The sequence below is a fragment of the Corylus avellana genome, chromosome ca9 (assembly GCF_901000735.1).
Source record: "Corylus avellana chromosome ca9, CavTom2PMs-1.0".
NCBI lineage: Eukaryota > Viridiplantae > Streptophyta > Magnoliopsida > Fagales > Betulaceae > Corylus > Corylus avellana.
Window position 1 is genome coordinate 22,993,076 of NC_081549.1, and position 18,417 is coordinate 23,011,492.

The 18,417-nt window shown below is 35.4% G+C and overlaps 3 protein-coding genes across 7 annotated transcripts; 1 reads left to right on the forward strand and 2 right to left on the reverse strand.

Annotated features, from left to right (window-relative positions):
• Positions 1-1,428: 1,428 nt before the first annotated feature.
• Positions 1,429-6,857, reverse strand: LOC132191555 (thioredoxin H-type). The gene is made up of 5 exons (XM_059606644.1): positions 6,652-6,857; positions 6,115-6,194; positions 3,347-3,469; positions 2,281-2,403; positions 1,429-1,879 (listed from the first exon to the last, which is right to left on the reverse strand). The coding sequence occupies exons 2-5, from the start codon at positions 6,133-6,135 to the stop codon at positions 1,727-1,729; spliced, it is 420 nt and encodes a 139-aa protein (XP_059462627.1). The 5' UTR covers positions 6,136-6,194; positions 6,652-6,857; the 3' UTR covers positions 1,429-1,726.
• Positions 6,858-7,489: 632 nt separating this feature from the next.
• Positions 7,490-10,402, reverse strand: LOC132191714 (ubiquitin-conjugating enzyme E2 28). Of its 2 annotated transcripts, none has more exons than XM_059606807.1 (5): positions 10,250-10,402; positions 9,965-10,050; positions 8,883-9,010; positions 8,643-8,747; positions 7,490-7,943 (listed from the first exon to the last, which is right to left on the reverse strand). In XM_059606807.1, the coding sequence occupies exons 2-5, from the start codon at positions 10,032-10,034 to the stop codon at positions 7,800-7,802; spliced, it is 447 nt and encodes a 148-aa protein (XP_059462790.1). In that variant the 5' UTR covers positions 10,035-10,050; positions 10,250-10,402; the 3' UTR covers positions 7,490-7,799. The 2 variants fall into 2 exon arrangements, with proteins under 2 accessions (XP_059462790.1, XP_059462788.1); XM_059606805.1 differs by having other exon boundaries at positions 10,244-10,401.
• A 2,632-nt stretch (positions 10,403-13,034) lies between these two features.
• Positions 13,035-18,314, forward strand: LOC132191556 (uncharacterized). Of its 4 annotated transcripts, none has more exons than XM_059606646.1 (13): positions 13,035-13,309; positions 13,491-13,818; positions 14,335-14,379; positions 14,506-14,568; positions 14,657-14,719; positions 14,831-14,895; positions 15,045-15,105; positions 15,285-15,347; positions 15,458-15,520; positions 15,884-15,943; positions 16,467-16,607; positions 16,819-16,914; positions 17,704-18,314. In XM_059606646.1, exons 2-13 carry the CDS (start codon positions 13,588-13,590, stop codon positions 18,205-18,207), a joined length of 1,455 nt encoding a protein of 484 aa, XP_059462629.1. In that variant the 5' UTR covers positions 13,035-13,309; positions 13,491-13,587; the 3' UTR covers positions 18,208-18,314. The 4 variants fall into 4 exon arrangements, with proteins under 4 accessions (XP_059462629.1, XP_059462628.1, XP_059462631.1 ...); XM_059606645.1 differs by having other exon boundaries at positions 13,035-13,175; XM_059606648.1 differs by having other exon boundaries at positions 13,035-13,171.
• The last annotated feature ends 103 nt before the right edge of the window (positions 18,315-18,417 follow it).

An 18,417-nucleotide genomic window follows, 5' to 3' on the forward strand; every position in this document is an offset into this window, starting at 1 on the left:
GATGCAAAAAGTGTTGTATTTCACAACTATTCCATAATATTCGTTGGGCAATTTAACCAACTCTTGGATCAGTCGTCGTTTTTTTTTTTAAAAAAAAAAAAAAAATCAAAGGTCTGGTGAGATTGTTACGCCAACATTGTAGGTTGAACATTACTAGTCTATAATTGATGAAATGATTGACAAAAATATCTTCATTTGTCAATTTAATTACGGCTAATTTTGTAATCTCCACTCACACGTCAGCCCCATGGAATTGGATAGAACAGCCGTCCACTTCTTCCGAATGACGATCTCACTTTCGAAAATGATATAAAACATTTGAAGACGCGTATGAGTTGCCATGAATTGTGGTCTATGGCATGTGGGTGGGTCCATCTTTTGATTGTTGTTTGTTGGAAAACGATTTTTAGTGCATGACAGCGGCATTGATGTGGTTTCCTTACTTTTTATGGTTTTTAACGAATACAATTTGGGTGAGTGGGTGAGTGGGTGGGTGTGAGAAGAATATTAAAGATGGAAGGTTGGATGGTTTTACTACTTTGACAATCTCTTTGAGGTGGCCAGCCATTCCTTCAAAAGGGTGAGGAGATGGAATCATTGGAATTTGGAGGTGGTTCAATCATTCTTTATTTTGTTTACTCTCTTTTAAGTGTTTACATGGCTTAATTCAAGTAGTTCATTTTTTGAAACAATCGGGAAAGGAGTATATCATCTCTTCACTACAACATCGACGAATTTAGATCGGGTGCAATTAGTTATTTTATTGCATAGTTAGTATGAAAAAAGAGGCCGTTCATATTTATTCGAACAAGTAGTCGAACCATCCGAACATGAAAAGTGACACCCTTGATTGAAGAAAGCTACACGGATTCGCCCAGGGGTGTCCAACTATTGGAGTCTTGCACCATCAAACTTGATTTCTTTGTGGTTTGTTCACTCACTCAAAAGTTGGCTAAAAAAGAGTATAACATCAGAGAGTGTGGTTGTTAATTAGGACAGCCCAAGCAAATAAAAAAGAGCTGCAAAAAGACTAGTTGCCGGATGTGCAAAGTAATGCTACAAGTTCATCTTGAGTCATTTCAAGAATAATGTAACTATTAAAATCACCATTAGGCTTATAATTAATCATTATTAAATTTTGATCAAATTGTGATTTTAATAACTACATCATTCTTAGAGGGACTCAAGAAGAACTTCTAGATTTACTCGGTTCTGCATGCTGTTCTTTTCAGACTTGTTCTACAATCTCAATCAATTCAACCCTCAGCAAGATAGCAATATTAAAAACTCGACATCGAAATGGCCGTAATTTTATATATATTATTTAGATATGACTTGGCCTAGCACTGAGACATTTATTTTAAGGAAAATTATTAAATTGGTCCCTAAATTTGACGTCGTAACAAAGAAAACTGAGTAGTACAGGAATTTATATAAGTTGTGGGTAGGAAAATTATTATATATTTCTCGATCAGAGTCTTTGGAAAAGCTGAGGAAAACTGATTCCCAGGTTTAGACCCCAGGAATTTCAACCCGAAAAGTAATCTAGAAAATGAAAAGTACTCACGTAATTGTCCTATTTACATACCAACTAAACAGGGAAAAGGGCACCAAAAAAATTCAAAAAAAAAAAACACAGCGAAGCACCCAGAGTACTCACAACAAACTCTGTAGAAAACATGACGCGCCCTCTGACTAGATAGAAACAAACACTGAAGCACAACGGCTATTTCTGACATTCGGTAGTTGAATCTACAATTGCAGTTACCTTCTTCTGTAGCTCTGGCTTGTTGGCTCCTACAAGCTTGTCAACTTGCTGCCCATCTTTAAGAAAGAAGAAAGTTGGAGTGGCTTTGATATCCCATGAAGCACTGAACTCCTGCAACACACATTAGCACGTTACTTTTACTATCAATAAACTAGGCACAATCTGGTATAAAAAGATACCCAATACCAGCTGTCTACTAGATAGATGAAATAATCATCTTACACTATTTCTTATTGGGATGCTTGTTTGCTGTCTTTCTAATAACACTTTTTTGGGCATGTTTGTCATGCTGGTGGAGTTTCTTGGACGGATTGGGATATCCTGTTATTAGGCTGCGCCGTTTTCTTGGCCAGTTTGGGCAGCCTAATAACAGGAGATCCCCATCCTTCTAGGTCATAAGCTGGATGGTGAACTTTTATGCCCAGTGCTGAGGCACTTGTTTGAAGAGGAAACTCTACCTTAAGCAGCACTACATATATTTTCTAAAAGTATGACAAAACTTCCTTACTTACTGTTAATTCTTCAACATCAATCAATAAGAACATGAGAGATGGGTATTTCTCAGATAATTCACAATAAAACGGTGCAACCATCCTACAAGGACCACACCATGTTGCACTGAAGTTTGCAATTACCTGTTGAACATAAAGCTTCAATTAAAATTAAATCTAAAAAGAAAAAAAAGAAAACCTGTAAAAGAACACCCACAAAATAACCAATACAAATTTCACAGGCAAAGCAGCAAATCAAGTGAACCTATATAATAAGTAACAGCAGATGCAGGAATGATTACGGCATGAGAGAGAAAGAGAGACACTTGAAGATGCAAGATTTGGGATTGGAACTGCAACAAGTGTTTGAATTGCAGGAAGACGAAAAGGGAACACGGGCATGTTTGTTTTTCATGCATCCACAAAATGACTAATAGAAATAAGGCCATAATGTTATTTTAGATAACATTAGGAAAACAGAGTTTTAAACAAAAAGGCAGGGTTCCATAGTTCTTGTATGACAATGTGAATGGACCTCCAGGCTGTTTTGATGGTATTGGATTGTAATCCTATATCCAGATAAAAGGGGAAGAAAAATCCCTGCCAACTTCTTATAAGATCATATGTTGCAAATATTGGCAGGGTATCCTGAACTAAAAATATAAGACTTCTTGATAATCAAGTCTCATAAAAGCTTCATTTTGTTGTCTGGACAAACATTATCTGGGACTTTTTTGTCTAATGTATCAAACTGGTAGACCCCTCCACTGAAATCTTGGATTGTGGCACACTTGGGAGCCCATATCCATAATTTCTGTGTCATCAAGATCAAAAGCAATAGACCAAGCAATGTAGAGATGATGCTTGCATCTGATTGCTTGATTCTTGAAATGGAAATGGTCAAGGTCTTAAGGTAGAACTGCAGAATACAGTCTCACCAAATTCATGAATATAGTAATGCATAATCCATGGGGAAAATTTAGAATCACTTCTGCAAACAGGCATGACATAAAAGACAATGAAGGTCCATACATCATTGCACATGATTCACCATTCCTGCAAAAAATGAAAGTGATGGAAAACTTACAATCTTGCCATCCCTACTAGCTTCTGCCATCTTTTGATCCCAAGATTCCTTGGTGGCGATGAGGTGCACATTCCCATTAGCAAACTCGAAATGCTTTTCAGAATCATCATCATCAGTTTGAGGCTACAAGCATTATGAACTTCATCACTTCCTTGTAGAATGACTTAAGGTCAAAATTTTTTGATAAGTAAATGACTTAAGGTCAAAATGTCATACATAGAGAATAACATGCAATTCACAATCTTGACATTGAGGCTTTGACAGATCTCAATGATTGACAGAACTATGTATGTGAAAAGAGTTTTCTGCCAGGCAGTAGACAGACAAATTGGCCTGCTATCTCACAGAGAATTAATGGTCATCAACCACCTCGTACTGCATCTAGAATTCTAAGTTTTTTGGGAGTGATAACCCGTTGATTGTTACCATACCAATTGTTCCTTGAGTTGAATTTTTCTTTAAAATTCTTCCTCATTGTGACCATCTTAAAAATTTTGTGGTCAGTTTCATATATGCTTCACCAAAGTATGTACAAAGTTTCTGATGCAGCCAGAAAATGCTGCAATAATTAGATATTGTTGTGAAATGGAAAGAGGAGGCTGACAGGGAAGAACCCCAACAATGTAATAATTTTTAGTCTCTCTTCTTATATTTTCATTCAAATTTGCAGAGAATACAAGTATAACTTATATTAAACGCTTAGATTTCTAGCCATGCTAGATTTGAGATAAGAGATGGCACCAAAATTTGATTATGGCATGATCTTTGATGTAGGGATCAAGCCCTCAAGACAACTTTTCTAGACTTGTTTAGCATTGCCCGTTTTAAGGATGTTGCAGTGGCACACCATTGAGAACTTTTTAGTGCCTCCCATTAGTGAAATATTATTTTTCTTAGAGTGGCTCACGATTGGGAGATTGATCTCTTTACCTCACTCTTCACTTTGTTGTATTCCATTAGAGTGAGATGGGGTGGTGAAGACACACTTTGTTGGATTCCTTTCAAGAGAGGGTTGTTTAATGTTAGATCTCACTACAATGTTCTTGTTCCCCATGATAATACTCCTTTCCCTTGGAAGAGTATTTGGCGGAATAAGGTTCACTTGAGAACGGCTTTCTTTGCTTGATTAGCTGCCTTAGGGAACATCCTCACCATGGACAATGTAAGGAAACAACATATCATTGTTGTTGAGTCGTGTTGCATGTGTAAGATGAATGGAGAGTCAGTAGACCATCTTCTACTCTATTATGAGATTGCAAGTGCCCTTCGGAATATTATCTCCAGCAATGTGGGGCTGGTTTGTCTTATGCCTAGGAGTGTGGTAGATCTCTTTGCCTGTTGGAGAGCGTCAGGGGATAGGTTTCAGGTTGATGTAGTCTGGAAGATGATTTCGCCTTGCCTTATGTGATGTCTTTGAAGGGAAATAAATGATCAGAGCTTTGACGACTGTTGGAGGACCTTAGTGGAATCAGAGTCTTTATTCTTTAAAACTGTTTTTCTTTGGGTTGCTGCCTTCGATTTTAGTATTTCGAACTATCATGCTTTCTTAGATCTCTTTTCTGGTTTTAGCTAGGTTTCTCTCTTATATATTCCATGTGTACTTGGATTACACCTTCGCGCTTTTTAATGAATTTGCGATTACTTAAAAAATTAAATGTTGTTAGACATTCTAGGCAAACATTAGTTACATTCATAAGTTATTAGATGTGAAACTAAGATTCTGATAAGAGTTGAACGCACTAATTATATTATAATTTCCCAAAACATGGACTGATCACTAAACCTGGCATAACTACCCCTATTACAGATTTCATATTCTGGTATTTTGAAGAAGTTTGGCCAGCTGACTGCATCAGTTTCAAGCTGAGATTTTCATACTACAATAGATATTACAAGTTTTTGGGTAGATTACTCCTACACAGATGCTGAATTTGCATATTAAAGCAAACACATAATTTTCATGATTTTGAACATTAAGTTGATTGTATTGTTGATGTAAAACTCTTTAATAAGACTGGTTATTACTTATCAAAAAAAAAAAAAATTGTTGATGTGAAACTGCAGGGATTCCATGTGGTTTATCTTAGAAATTTCAGTAGCCCGGACAGGTAATTCAGATATTCACTAATCTTACTACTGAGATGTTTTATTAGAAGCAATCGTGACAAACCAATAGCGCATTTGCTATGCTTACCAGCTTTCATGCCACAGCTGGCATTACTTCAGCTGATATGGTTTAATTATTCAACCTCAGCACCAATTAATCCGCAGCTGTTATATTTAATTCCTAAGGTTCAACTTGTTTTAAAAAATCAAGGGTTACGTCCGAATGCAACCAACAGAAGATAAAATTAAGAGTGCAACTTACCAGTGCAGAGGATCTATTACCCAATCTGCAAAAACTTGCCAATTGAAAATTTTACCTAACATAAGACAATCTAATTTCGGAGCTTATGCAAAACCCAAGGCAGACAAAACTCAGGATTCTTCCAAGTTTCCAAATACGAGAACAGAGAGACAAAACCATTTCTCCTAGATGATCCCCTCCTCAACATTTTGCTTTATCTAGGATGTCAGGACAACATCTTTTCATGAACTATTTAACTATTTTATGGCCTTCACATTTTATCAGGAGAAAGAAGTAAATAATAAAATCAAAATAAAAGCGGAATTAAGAAAAAAGGAAATATAACATCAAAATAAGCAAACACCTAGTGATTTCCACAAGAGCATACAACATATTGGAGAAGTCTCTCAATAACACCTACCTTTCCCAAGCAAACTCCCATGTTGATGTCTAAAATCCAAACTGCTAGCTAAACTCAAAAGCCAGTAATCCAGCAGTACCCTGAAAGTTGAACAATCCATTAATTTAACGAAGATAATACACATACAACATGCCCAAAGTTCATCACAACCATAGAAATTCCGTTGAGTTACAAATAATTTATATAAAAGATTAATATAACAAGAAAAAATAGAAAAATTAAATTTAAAAATCAAAATCTGACCCCAAAAAGAAAGACAATCAACGTAAATTATGCTTCCAGAAGTTCCGGTAACCCAAACGATGATATGCACTACCTACTTTCAATATTTTACAAACAACATCGTATTCAACCTCTGCTTGGCAAAGTAAAAGCTAATTCCCCGTAGCCCTTACATCAATAATTTCGAAACCAAGCATGATGAACGAAAAGGCAATAACATCAATAAACACATATCCAACAGAACAACCTAAGTACGTACGCAAATCTAGAAAAGGAAAGGAATGAGAGAAGCATACGCAAGAAAAGCCATATTACCTCTAGATTGAGATCGATTTGAAGCGCCAGCTAAACACCATCACAATTTGGGCGATTTAAGTGGATTTGAAATTCAAATCGACGACCTAGAATCAGAAATTGATCAAGGGAGCTAAACGTCGACGTATGGAATATCTCAAGCTAAATTGGAGAAGACGAAAACCGCTTTCACCTGTTTTTTTTTTATTTTTTTATTTTTTATATATAAATAGAGATCTGCAAGGTGCAACGAAAAGCCCAGGAACCTGGTAGTGGTACTTAACGACTCTTGATGGAATTACCCTTAGACCCTCGACATTTTGAGTTAATACCATCTTTGACCCCCTGGTCCTCGTTCATTAGGGCGCTAGGATTACCTATTGCACTTACTTATGGTTATGGAGTTAATTTGTACGTGGACATTGATAAGCATTTTATGAAAACCGGTTAGTAACCGACAACGGCCTCAGCAACGGACAAAAAAAAATACAGGATGTATTTATCTTTCATAAAAATGAATAATTAACTCATAAATTGCCAAATTAATTTGTAAACTTCTTTAGTAAAAATTATAACTGAATTATAAAAAAGTTACAAAAAATTATTACTTTTTTTACTTTCTTAGTAAAAACCAATTCGTTAAAAACTATCCCAAAAGACACGCACGTACACCCCCATACCATAAGGTTGAAGGGATATTATATCCTTTAGTAACTCTTCTTTTCTTCTTTTTTCCAACCCTTCTCACCATCAGACCCTTTCCCGGCATGACTGGATTCGATCAAAAGCTTTACCAGTTGAGCCAATAACACTCATATAGGCTTCCACAAATTTAGTAAAGAAGCCCGGTGGTGGGAGATTGAAAACAACACTCATTTGCTTAATTATGTTGCAACTTCAAATCAGTTTGCAATACGTTACTGAATATTTCTACATTGCCATAGGACCAGATATAACAGCTTCAAACAAGTGTGTGGATAAACTGTTCCCACCTTTGGTTATACAAATTGACAGCAGAGAATTATTCTTGACCAGAATGCTACCCCCCCTCCCTCCGCCTTCTCCCAACACCCCCAAAATAAACAACAAGCAACAGGAAGAGAAAACAAAGGCATGATTACACAAATTCCTTTGTAACGCAGAATCCAAATCTACCGTCTTAACAACGATCATCCCATAGCATACTTCTGGGTCCAGCTGCGTGCAGTGGATTCATACTTGGCCCGGTCAGTCTTATACATGTGGGCAATCTCCGGTACAAGAGGATCATCAGGGTTTGGGTCAGTCAGCAATGAGCAGATGGACAGCAATACCTGATATGAATCCAAGTGTTATTAGGTACTCCAGAGTTGATGGTTTTTCTTTTTATAGTTCCTATTGTGGCATGAATAAAGAGACCAATTATACTTTTCTTTTTGGGGGTCTCAATCCCCAATCCATCCAAACTAATACCATCACATGTGCGATGTCAGTATTAGCAATGCCAAAACAAATCCTGAAACTTTAAAGATGTTAGAAACCTACCAACTTTGCTTTAATATCAGCCACAAATTTCATTGTTGACAGATTACTTAAAAGAATACTAGAGGTTCTGGAAGTTAATAAGAAACCACAAGTTAAAATTGCACAATAAACACCACTCATTACTCATTAGATGCATAGAAGATCCAGACTCGTGCAGCCATTTTTTAAGTAACATTCTCAGCTCTTTAAAAAAAAAACCATATTTACAACAACAAATAGCATGAGGGAAATGAAAGAGGGTCTATCTAGCACAAAGTGTTCTAGAAAACATTTTTTCTATGAGCAAAATCAATTTTATTAGAAGGCACAAAGGGGCGCAACAAGGTGTTCTAAAAAACTATTAGAACCATTTTCTCTTTGTTATTTTCCTGTTGAAATGATGTGCATGTACATGCATGTGAGCATGCTATTTCCAGGAAAAAAATAAGAAGAAGTGATGGTTATAAATATACACAATGTAACTAACATATTGTAGCACAAAGCCAGACCTTAGAAATGGTAAGAGCTGGGCTCCACTGTTCTTTGAGGATATCAAGACAAATGCTTCCATTGCTATTGATGTTTGGGTGGAAGACCTTAGTCCTAAATGCAACCTGAAAAACAGAAGCCAATTACCTTCTTGCATATGCACCACTACAAACAAGGCCTTTTACACACAAATTTGCACACGTGCATACACATACGCATACAAACACACACGATAATATTTGCACATACAAAAAGTTCACCTTAGGGGGCTTGAAAGGATAATCAGGAGGAAAATGAATAGTAACTAGAAAAACACCTCCCGCATATGGGCTCTCAGAGGGTCCCATAATCGTTGCTTGCCAATGGAACATGTCCTCAGCTACAGGACCTGTTACAAATTGACAAGAGATTCAAAGTTTACCAAGACGAGAATATGGATAAATAAAGCAGCTAATAACCATGAATGCATGCCTTGCGGAAAATGATGAACTTATGTCACAAAAATATAAAAATAAAACAATAAGATGGAGAATTAAAATTTCATTTTAAGCTACCAGAATCAACCCCAGAAGCTATCTTATTGCTTGAGTGATTAGTGTAGAAGTACAAGAGAAGAGCAAAGGCCTCAATATGGTTTCTATTGACGTGAAAAGAAGTATAGGATAAGAGTCTCTTCGCATGGCGCAGTCATTAGCTAAAAAACCCATTGGAAGAAGCACAAATAAGTTTCCAGTCACAATTAGTTCATTTCCAGACAATGGCTTCATTGAGCTAGTGTCAATAAAACCAAATAGGAGGTTAACTATACTTTGAAACAATAAGAACATACTTATAATAGAGACTGCAAACTTATAAGCAGGTTGTATTTACTATTATAAGTCAGGTTATACTTTGTTTTTGCCCTTTTCTTACAAGTCAGATCGTATTTACTATTATAAGTTTACAGCAACTGAATTCAACATAATTATTGGACATAAATAGCAAGGAAGTAACGGATGCCAACGATTTAATACAGAAAATGAGCAAAGATAAAACGAAGATGCAAAAGAATTTTCTATGCAGAGGCCCCAAAAACTTGGGATTGAGGTTTAATTGCCTTGAATTGTTTTCATCATTATCAGATTCACCAATGACACGAATTCAACCCCTAAAAAAAACATTTCTTCCATTCGGTTCGGAAAAAGGAAATAAACAAACAACAGCACGCAACCAAATCAAAAAATTAACAAATGACAAAAGGACGCCAAATAACCCAAAAGGCCCAAATAGCCAATCAATTCCATAAATCAAAGAAAAAGAATAATTTCCACCCATAGATGACTAAGGAGGTTGATCAACATACCTGCGCTGCAAGAAGTCGGGGGATCCTTCTGCAAATCCTTGAGTTCCTTCAAGATACGCTTGGACGCCATGGTGCTTCAACAGTACCTGCAAAATGCAATCACCCATATCACAAATGGAATTTCGTACAAGAGATCCAAACTCAAACAACGTTAATCTCTGTATATAACCAGACGAAGTTGACTTTTGCACAATCCAGAGCCTAGAAACTGAAGAAACTGTATATGAGTAAAAATATATATATATGTAAAAATAAAAAATAATAATAATAAGAGACAACCTCAACCTCAGATGAAACCGAAACTAAGGGCCTCTTCCAAGTTTGAAGCAGATCCAGGGCCGACCACCAGGCCCGCCACCACAACCTTGCACTTGACAACGTCGGAGAAACCAAACCCTGAACTTCTATACCCCTTTTATATCAATGCCCCCAAACGTCTCTGTTCAATGTTCCCTCGTTCTTATCCGGTTGGTTTATTGTTTTTGCGATGCTCTAATTTTGTTTTGTATTAACTTGTTTTTTTCTCTCGCGGCATTTACTAATTCACATATACTTTTCAAAGTCACAAATTCCATACCAGAAAATTAAATAAGAAGGAGAATATTTTTTTTTTTAACGTCAACGTAAGGGAAAAGGGAAAGAGATTCAAACTGACATTTGTTTCATGAGGCGTGGTTCAAAGTCGATTGAACTACTCCTTTAAGACAAAAAAAAATAGAAATTACAATGACTTCTAATTTATTAAATTTGTTAGTCTACTCTAATAATTTATTGGTATTGCAATGTTACCCCGCAGTTAACAATTTTTGTCGGGCATATCACGTGACCCATACCATACCTTGTGTAAAAATAACCATATATACCCATAGAAACTTTAAAATTATAATTGTAGGACCTAAGAATATTCTAAAAGCCTGCGATCGTATAGAAGGACCCAAATAAACTTTACCTCCTCCCTCCTAAAGGAGCCCAAGACCCAATAGAACTAGATCCATGACCTCTACAGCAGATTTAAGAAGACTCTCGAGTACTCTGCATGCGTAGATATAAGGTCTAAGGTACACAATTTTATTATTCTACACTTTATTACTAATACCCTCATTTGATTAGAAACCTCTCTCTCTCTCTTCTTTTACTAACTTGAGCGTTAGAACCCTTCTAGCCCTCTGGGTCGGTAAGCTTCTAACATCTTCTACCTCTTTTGCATACAAAACTCCCTCCTAAAAGGCGGCTTGGGGTTATTGCTAGTTTTGTACACTAATAATAATAAAAAAAACAAAAAACAAAAATACACCTCAAATATAAAAAATTGGATACTCTCCGGTTCTAATGTTCCAATATAATGATCAATTTGAAAAACATGTGTATTTTTAAACTTTAAAATCTAAAATTATATTAAAGTTGCATAAAAATTAAAAAAGTAAAACTGATTTTTCTCATATATTAATAATAATAATAATAAAAAAACCATGGCATTATTGAAGTGGGCCCTAATTTTGCTATAGAAGTGAATTTGTATCTTTTTGTTTTAGCTTGATAATTCAAAGTCACGTTAAAATGTTTGACATTAACCTGATTTAATATAATTTTTCGTGAAACATCTGATTTGGGGAGTATTTCTTATGGTAAGGATGCACGTGTTGTCTCGATAGGGATTGATGCCTCCTTTGATGAAGGCCGGTCAGTGATCACATGGCTTCCAGTTTCCCGGTGCTCCAAAGTCAACGGGACAAATTCACGTTCTTGTAGGTTGTAGCGTAGTTCTTCCGTAACGGGAAGTAGATAATCTATTCTACCTTCCCACTATGGCCTATTAACTTTAATAAGACGACTTTGCTAAACAACCAAAAAAAACTTTAATAAGGCGACATGTGGTACTCGAATTTGGACATAAAATCTTGTAGTAAATGTGTTTATTAGTTTTCTATAAATCTTTATGAGAAATGTTACACGCTCTTACATCCACATTATTTGAGGTATGTTTTTTTTTTTTTATGTCATGCATCGAGTAGCAATTATCCTTGTAGTGAAGGTAAAATTGAATAGGCGTGTCCTAACTAAATAAACAATATGGTATTTTTTGACAATTTTTTTTTTTTTTTCATTTGAATGATATTTTTTAATTCATTATATTAAATTAATATTTATTCTTAGAACACGTGAAAATTGATATATGCTCCTATAATGTGATTCTCACATATATTTTACATGTTTTAAAAATAAATGTCACATGTTTGGTTAATCTTTTAAAAAATACATATAAAAAATTATGTGTTCTAAAGACATATAGGACGGATATATAGGATTAGTGTAATAAGATTCAAGTTAAACCGGGTCAACCCAATTAAACATGATTTATAATTGGGTTAATCTTGCATTAACCTGCAATTGCCTTGCGTAACGCATATGAATTTAAATTACATTTCAAATCTATCTACTTTGCAATATATTAATAATTAATGCTGATGCTTAGAAAATAGGCTTTATTATGTTATAATGTAACATTAATTTTTATTTGTTATTTTTTATTTTTTATTGCCATGTGTTTGTTTATGTGAATGAACTTTATTGGACTTGAATATTATTTTGATCGGATATTGTGCTAAGAAGTTGAGTTATTTTATTAATTATGATTATAGATAGATAATTTGATATCCATTATTAAATTCAGTCACAAACCTAGTTGTGAATATGGATAATTGATATAATTTATACTTATATGATATAAAATTGTATTCATAAAGTCATGCCAATAATTTGGGTAAATTTAACCCATTTATATTAAACAAGTACAACCAGGTTTAATTTGATTATTTTCTTGTAGACCCAATACGATTTAATTATTAAACAGGTTATGCAAGTCATGTAGTATTACTTGTTTATTTAAATGAGTGGTCGATGAGTTTAACTCATTCAATTAAATGAGTCGAATTATAATTGACCCAATTAATCGTATATTTATGGTTCAGCCAAACAATAACCCGGCCCATAAACCCAAAATGCAAGGCCGTCATGACTCATATATGAGTTAATAGACTTTACACGAATCCGCTGCTTGAGGGTCTACCAAGCAAATGACAATCTGCGATCACAGCCATTGATAGACCCATCGCAGCTGCTCTCAGAGCAATAAACGCGAAAAACGCGCCAGCACAGTGAATTTTACAAATCTTCGAAGGCTGTCTTGAAACGATTTGGATTGGATCTGTGCGTACGTCTCTGAACTATGCCCCTACGTGTGTTTGATCTGTGTTTCAGATTTTGATAGCTGTAGTTCTAGGGTTAGGGTTTCATGGAGCTCTGTACATTGGACCATTTGAGATTCGCAATTGCGTAAATGCGTAGGTCAGATTGAATTGGCTTCGATCCCAAATTCTCGAAACTTGTTAAAATATCAGATTGTCCGAGCACTATTTTGCTGCGCTATCTACATTTGTAGGCTCATATTTTTGTGAATGGTAATAATTTATTTGATATATGAGTTGGGTGCAGATTTGTTTGATAAGGCTGTTTTACGTGGTGGCAGGTGAAGAATCTGGGATATGTTGTGGTTTTGATAGTGAAAAGACTAGTGACTTGGAGAATTAATCTTTGAGTTGGAAAAGAGAGAATTGATTGGGAAAATGGAGGAGGAGAAGAAGAAGAAGAGAAACAAGAAAAAGAAGAACAAGCAGAGCAAAGCTGGAGAAGATGTCGCGGTTGATGCTGGAGAAACGGCTTCTTTGGATCAGAATCATGTAAGCAATGGGCAGGATGATCATGGTCAAGTTTGTTCTGAGACTGCAGATGCTCGTAATGATGTGCAAAATATGAATGTGGGTCTCAATGGACATCAGCCCAATTGCTCAGAAGGCGTAAGTTTTGGGTTTTGATCAATGTGACTTGTTCTATCGACGGATTAATTTAGTAGGGTATCATGCATGGTGATGCTGGTATACACATGTCTGTCAATGACTGCTTATTCTTGCAGCGCTTGAAAGCCACAATTTTCGGTTTTTATGTGTTTTATGGAAGACATAAACCTAAAAGGTCCAGGTTCATGCTTTTGCACTTTTATACACTTCGTAGGGTAAATATACGTATGATACGCAAGAGCATTTGCGCCACTCTCTTGAGATGGTGCATGTGTAGTACCCATGGTAACTTAAGATATCATTGAAGTTGTAGTTTCCTGGTGAATTCCATATTAATAAGCCTCTTATTATTTATGTCATATGCTATATATATTGACTGAATAATGAAAGAAAGTGGAGACAATGTGTGTTACTCAATTTGCAATTCAAGGGTTTCAAAATCCTTTGAGTTTTCTTATTTTGCTTCTAGATTCTTTTCTACTGAGTAGTTACTCTTTTTTAAATGTTGGTATGCAGTCCATTTTAGTGGAAGATGAGAGACAACAGTGGCTCCACAGAGAGGTAAGGGTAGATTTTTTAAATCTGCATGCTTGTTTCTTGTTTTTTAATTATGTTACCCAATTTACTGCCTTTGATTTGATAGATATTGTGAAGACTAGTAAATTTAGTTATTTGTCTTTTCTACAGGCTACTTTAGAAGAGACAATTAGACAATTACGAAATGAAAATGCTTTGCATGTAAAGAAACAGGTATTATTTAAATTTAATCGAGAAAAGACTCTTGAAGGTTGCTTAATTTTGGCCATTTGTTACTGCAATTGTACATTTCTTTTCACAGGTTTCCTTGGAAGAGACAGTCGAAGTAATACAAAATGAAAACGCTTTGCATATAAAAAAAGAGGTAATATAGTATAAATTTGATCAAGAGATTACACTGTCAACTATTTTTGGAAATTTATATAGATTACTTCTAAACTCCTTCTATTTTGAACTGTATGTTCTTCTTGTACAGGCTACCTTAGAAGAGACAATCAAACAATTACAAAATGAAAATAATTCATGCATACAGAAAGAGGTACTGTTATTTAAGTTTAATTGAGAGGCCATACTGATAAAGATTTTGTGAATCTTTAAATGAGTGTTCTTTATTATTACCTTCCATATTTCACCTGTATTGTAATTCTGTGCTTGTTTAAAGGCTGGTTTATCTAATGTGATAAGCTGGCTGGTCTAGAGATGATGATTGCACAACTAAAGAGTGAAAAAGACTCTTTGATTGAAAATGAGGTGAGTTGAATGATAGAGTTAGTTTGAAGTTGGTAGGTTTCTAACTATATATCAATCCTAAATTCACTCCCACACAGCATTACAATAATTATAGTTGGTTTTATCAATATTTGCAACAATTTGTTTCTGATCAACATTCCAGTACGGAGGAAAGTAATCTAATGCTTTGCTACATGCAGGCTGGCTTGGAGGAGAAAATCAGTCAATTACTAGATGAAAAGGGAAATTTGGTTTTGAAAGGGGTACTTCTTTTGTACTTATCACTTCTTCTTTCTGGTGCTAATAATTTATTTTCACCTCATTCTAAGAACGTTGGGATTCAAAATGAATTCACTTTCAAAATGTTCCACAGGCAAGCTTAGAGGAAAAAGTCAAACGCTTAGAGGGAGAAAAAGATATTTGGATTTCGAAGGAGGTAATCACGTTTTAACCTGTTAGAGTGTGTACGGATATGGATTTTTCCAATATCTCATAATTATTCTTGTTTGAAAGAGATAGTTTGGCTAATTAACTAGCTTAAATGTTGTAGGGTAGATTAGGTTGTCATCGCCAAAAAGAATGAGGGAAAAACAGAGAATGTTTGTTGTTATGGTTTTATTTATTAATTTGTTTCTTTCTATTTCTCATTCTTATACTTTTAGTACACCTTTGTGCAAATTACTCGTGCTTATTAGATTGGTTTGAAGCCCATATAAATTAATTATATCCATTGCCCGCCTTTGTGCAACTTACTGTGTTTACAGCTTCCTTAAAGCAGTGTCATGTGTTTCCTTTACAGAATTCAACCAAAGAAACAATTGCGAGTCTGAATGGCGATGTTGCTAAACTACATGCACAGGTAACACAGCTTCATTGACCTTAATCTACATGAAGGTCTCAATTTAAGTGGCGTATTGAATCTGATTGTATGCCTGAGCATGGTTACTTGCTTTGAGTACATAGGAGAACGTACATAAGATGATTGTCTGCTGGTTTGCTTTTACATCTTAGAGCCTTGTGAAATCATTTTTGACTGAGTCAGGCAGACCAAGAGAAGGTATAGAACTGAGTCAGTTTGCCTCTGTTGTTTCTGGTTCCAATGGGCATTAAGATGGTACCATCAAAGGGGAAGGCCTCTCATTTGTTTTTTAGTGCATTTGCCTTGCTTTATCCAAAGCATGTCTTGTAATTATGGCATGTCTTACATTTATAATTTTTGTAACCTATTCCTCTTGTTGCGATTTTTTTTTTTTTAAAAAAAAAAAAAGAAAAAGAAAAAAGAATTTCATTGCTGCATTTGCAGTCTATCCTAAGGTCATGACCACTTCATAGCAGAACTCTGTATTTGTTCTGATATAGAGATTAAAAACAAAGCTTGGCAGGTGGTGGAGTTGGAAGAGTTCAGGAACAATCTCTTACAAGAAAACCAACGACTAACCGAAATCATACCCGGTCTGCAGTCACAAATCCAGAATTTTGAGAGGAGTATCTCTTCTACCAGCTCATCAGATGAACCCAAAAAGGTTTGCTTCTCACACTAATCAGATTGTCATATTTTACGTTGTTAGTCTATTGTATAAGACTACTAGCTCTGTAGTTCTGTATTTTCTCCTAAGATGGCTCTTTATTTTTAATTTTAGCCTTTCGGAGATTTGTTATCCCTTGATATTTCCAATTAACTACTCTTAAAAAAATGGAAGATGAAGAATATGACTGCTTTCTCTGTTCTCTTAGCTTGTATCTGAGCATGAGGACTTGAACTCTCAGATCGAAGCAGCCCTTCAACTGGTTGATAAATTGATCACAGAAAATGCAATGCTCATTGAGAAGGTAATAAAAGGCGTATCTCTAGTTTTCGTTGTGTGCTACTCTTCAGAAAATATTGGATATGGCCTACACGCTTAACGTTGATTGAGTAGTGATGTTGTTTAGATAGTGTTGCACAGCCACCCAATTACTTTTGTTGTAACCATTAGTGATGCAGGGCAAAGGAAGAACAGAATAAAAGATAGATAAAATTCTACGTTAATTCAGAGTCTCATTGAATAGCTGTAGGAATCCAAGTTGAATCAAGAGTCTCATTGTCCAACAATGGAGTTTGGTGACGTCCCAACACCAGAAAAAGATTATCTCAACACAGTAGTTTAGAGCTTTAATAAAAATACTTCATTGATTATTGTGTCCTCACAGTACAACGATATATACAGATATTGCCTACTTATTCTAAGTGATTGAAAATAAACGAAATACAAGAGATATAATTGATAACTAGAACAACTATGCCATCTACAACAGTCGTACACCATCTGAAATTTGAAAAGTATAAAAATGTGTTGGAGTTGAACTTCCTTCTGATACTAAATCCTGTGTAGTTGGAACTTCTAGAATAGCTGGAACTTCTCACGTAAATGACTGTTGAAATTTAAAGAGAACTAAAACAAGTGTAGGCAAAACAAAGTGAATGCTCTGTATCCGTCACATTCATGCATCAATTAGACTGGTAGACATTGGGTTAGAGCTTTATTATGGTGAAACCATTGTTTATCCTTGGCATATTTTACAACAAGTCATTAGATTGATAGTCATTGAGAGTAGAAATTTTTTTTTTCTTCTTCTCAGGTGAATGAGTTGTATGTTGAGCTTGATCGACGGGCAACAGCTGGACTACCTTCAGCCACTCTGTCTGATCAGATGGTTGAAGCTGCTGATACTGCTAGTGTTGCTGATACCGTGTCCGAATCCAATGAGAATTTGTCTGTAACAGGCAAGAAGTTGGAGTCGGTCGAAATTGTTCCAGTCAAGGTTGAGAATATTGGTAGCGATGATGTGGATGTTGAGCATGCTGCTGCAATTCCTAACTCTTTAGTATCTGATGAGCCTGGAGAAATTGTGCAAATTTCTTTGGATGAGAATGAAGTTCGCGATCTTGAGTTGCAGGCTGCTAATAATGATGAAATAGCTGCTGTGTCGATTTCAGATGCTCCCCTGATTGCTAATAATGAAGAGAAAGATGCTGTGCCAATTTCAGATGCTCCCCTGATTGGTGCTCCTTTTCGGTTAATATCGTTTGTTGCTAAATATGTCAGTGGTGCTGACTTGGTCAGCAAAAGCTCTAGTAATTAGTTTTCTATTTTAACATGAGCGTAAGATGTGATTTTGTTGTTTTATAGAAGGAAGAAACACACTTTCATTTACTGATAAAAGATGAGCCGAAATATGGCAATTTTTTAGTACCTTCATTTGAGCTATTTTCAGTTTTCTCATTGTTTTATTCTTGGAGAATGAGAATGTTACCTACACTGAAATTATCTAGCAAATTTTATATGCAGTTAT

Coding starts and splice junctions, on each gene's coding strand:
- LOC132191555 (XM_059606644.1), bottom strand. CDS start 6,135: ATGGGAGTTTGCTTGGGAAAG. Junction 2,404..3,346: donor CTAGTAGGGATGGCAAGATT/GTAAGTTTTCCA, acceptor TATGTTCAACAG/GTAATTGCAAACTTCAGTGC. Junction 1,880..2,280: donor TTGATGTTGAAGAATTAACA/GTAAGTAAGGAA, acceptor TGTGTGTTGCAG/GAGTTCAGTGCTTCATGGGA.
- LOC132191714 (XM_059606807.1), bottom strand. CDS start 10,034: ATGGCGTCCAAGCGTATCTTGAAGGAACTCAAGGATTTGCAGAAGGAT. Junction 8,748..8,882: donor ATCCTTTCAAGCCCCCTAAG/GTGAACTTTTTG, acceptor TCTGTTTTTCAG/GTTGCATTTAGGACTAAGGT. Junction 7,944..8,642: donor CAGCTCTTACCATTTCTAAG/GTCTGGCTTTGT, acceptor GATTCATATCAG/GTATTGCTGTCCATCTGCTC.
- LOC132191556 (XM_059606646.1), top strand. CDS start 13,588: ATGGAGGAGGAGAAGAAGAAGAAGAGAAACAAGAAAAAGAAGAACAAG. Junction 14,569..14,656: donor CTTTGCATGTAAAGAAACAG/GTATTATTTAAA, acceptor TTCTTTTCACAG/GTTTCCTTGGAAGAGACAGT. Junction 14,896..15,044: donor TCATGCATACAGAAAGAGGT/ACTGTTATTTAA, acceptor TGATAAGCTGGC/TGGTCTAGAGATGATGATTG.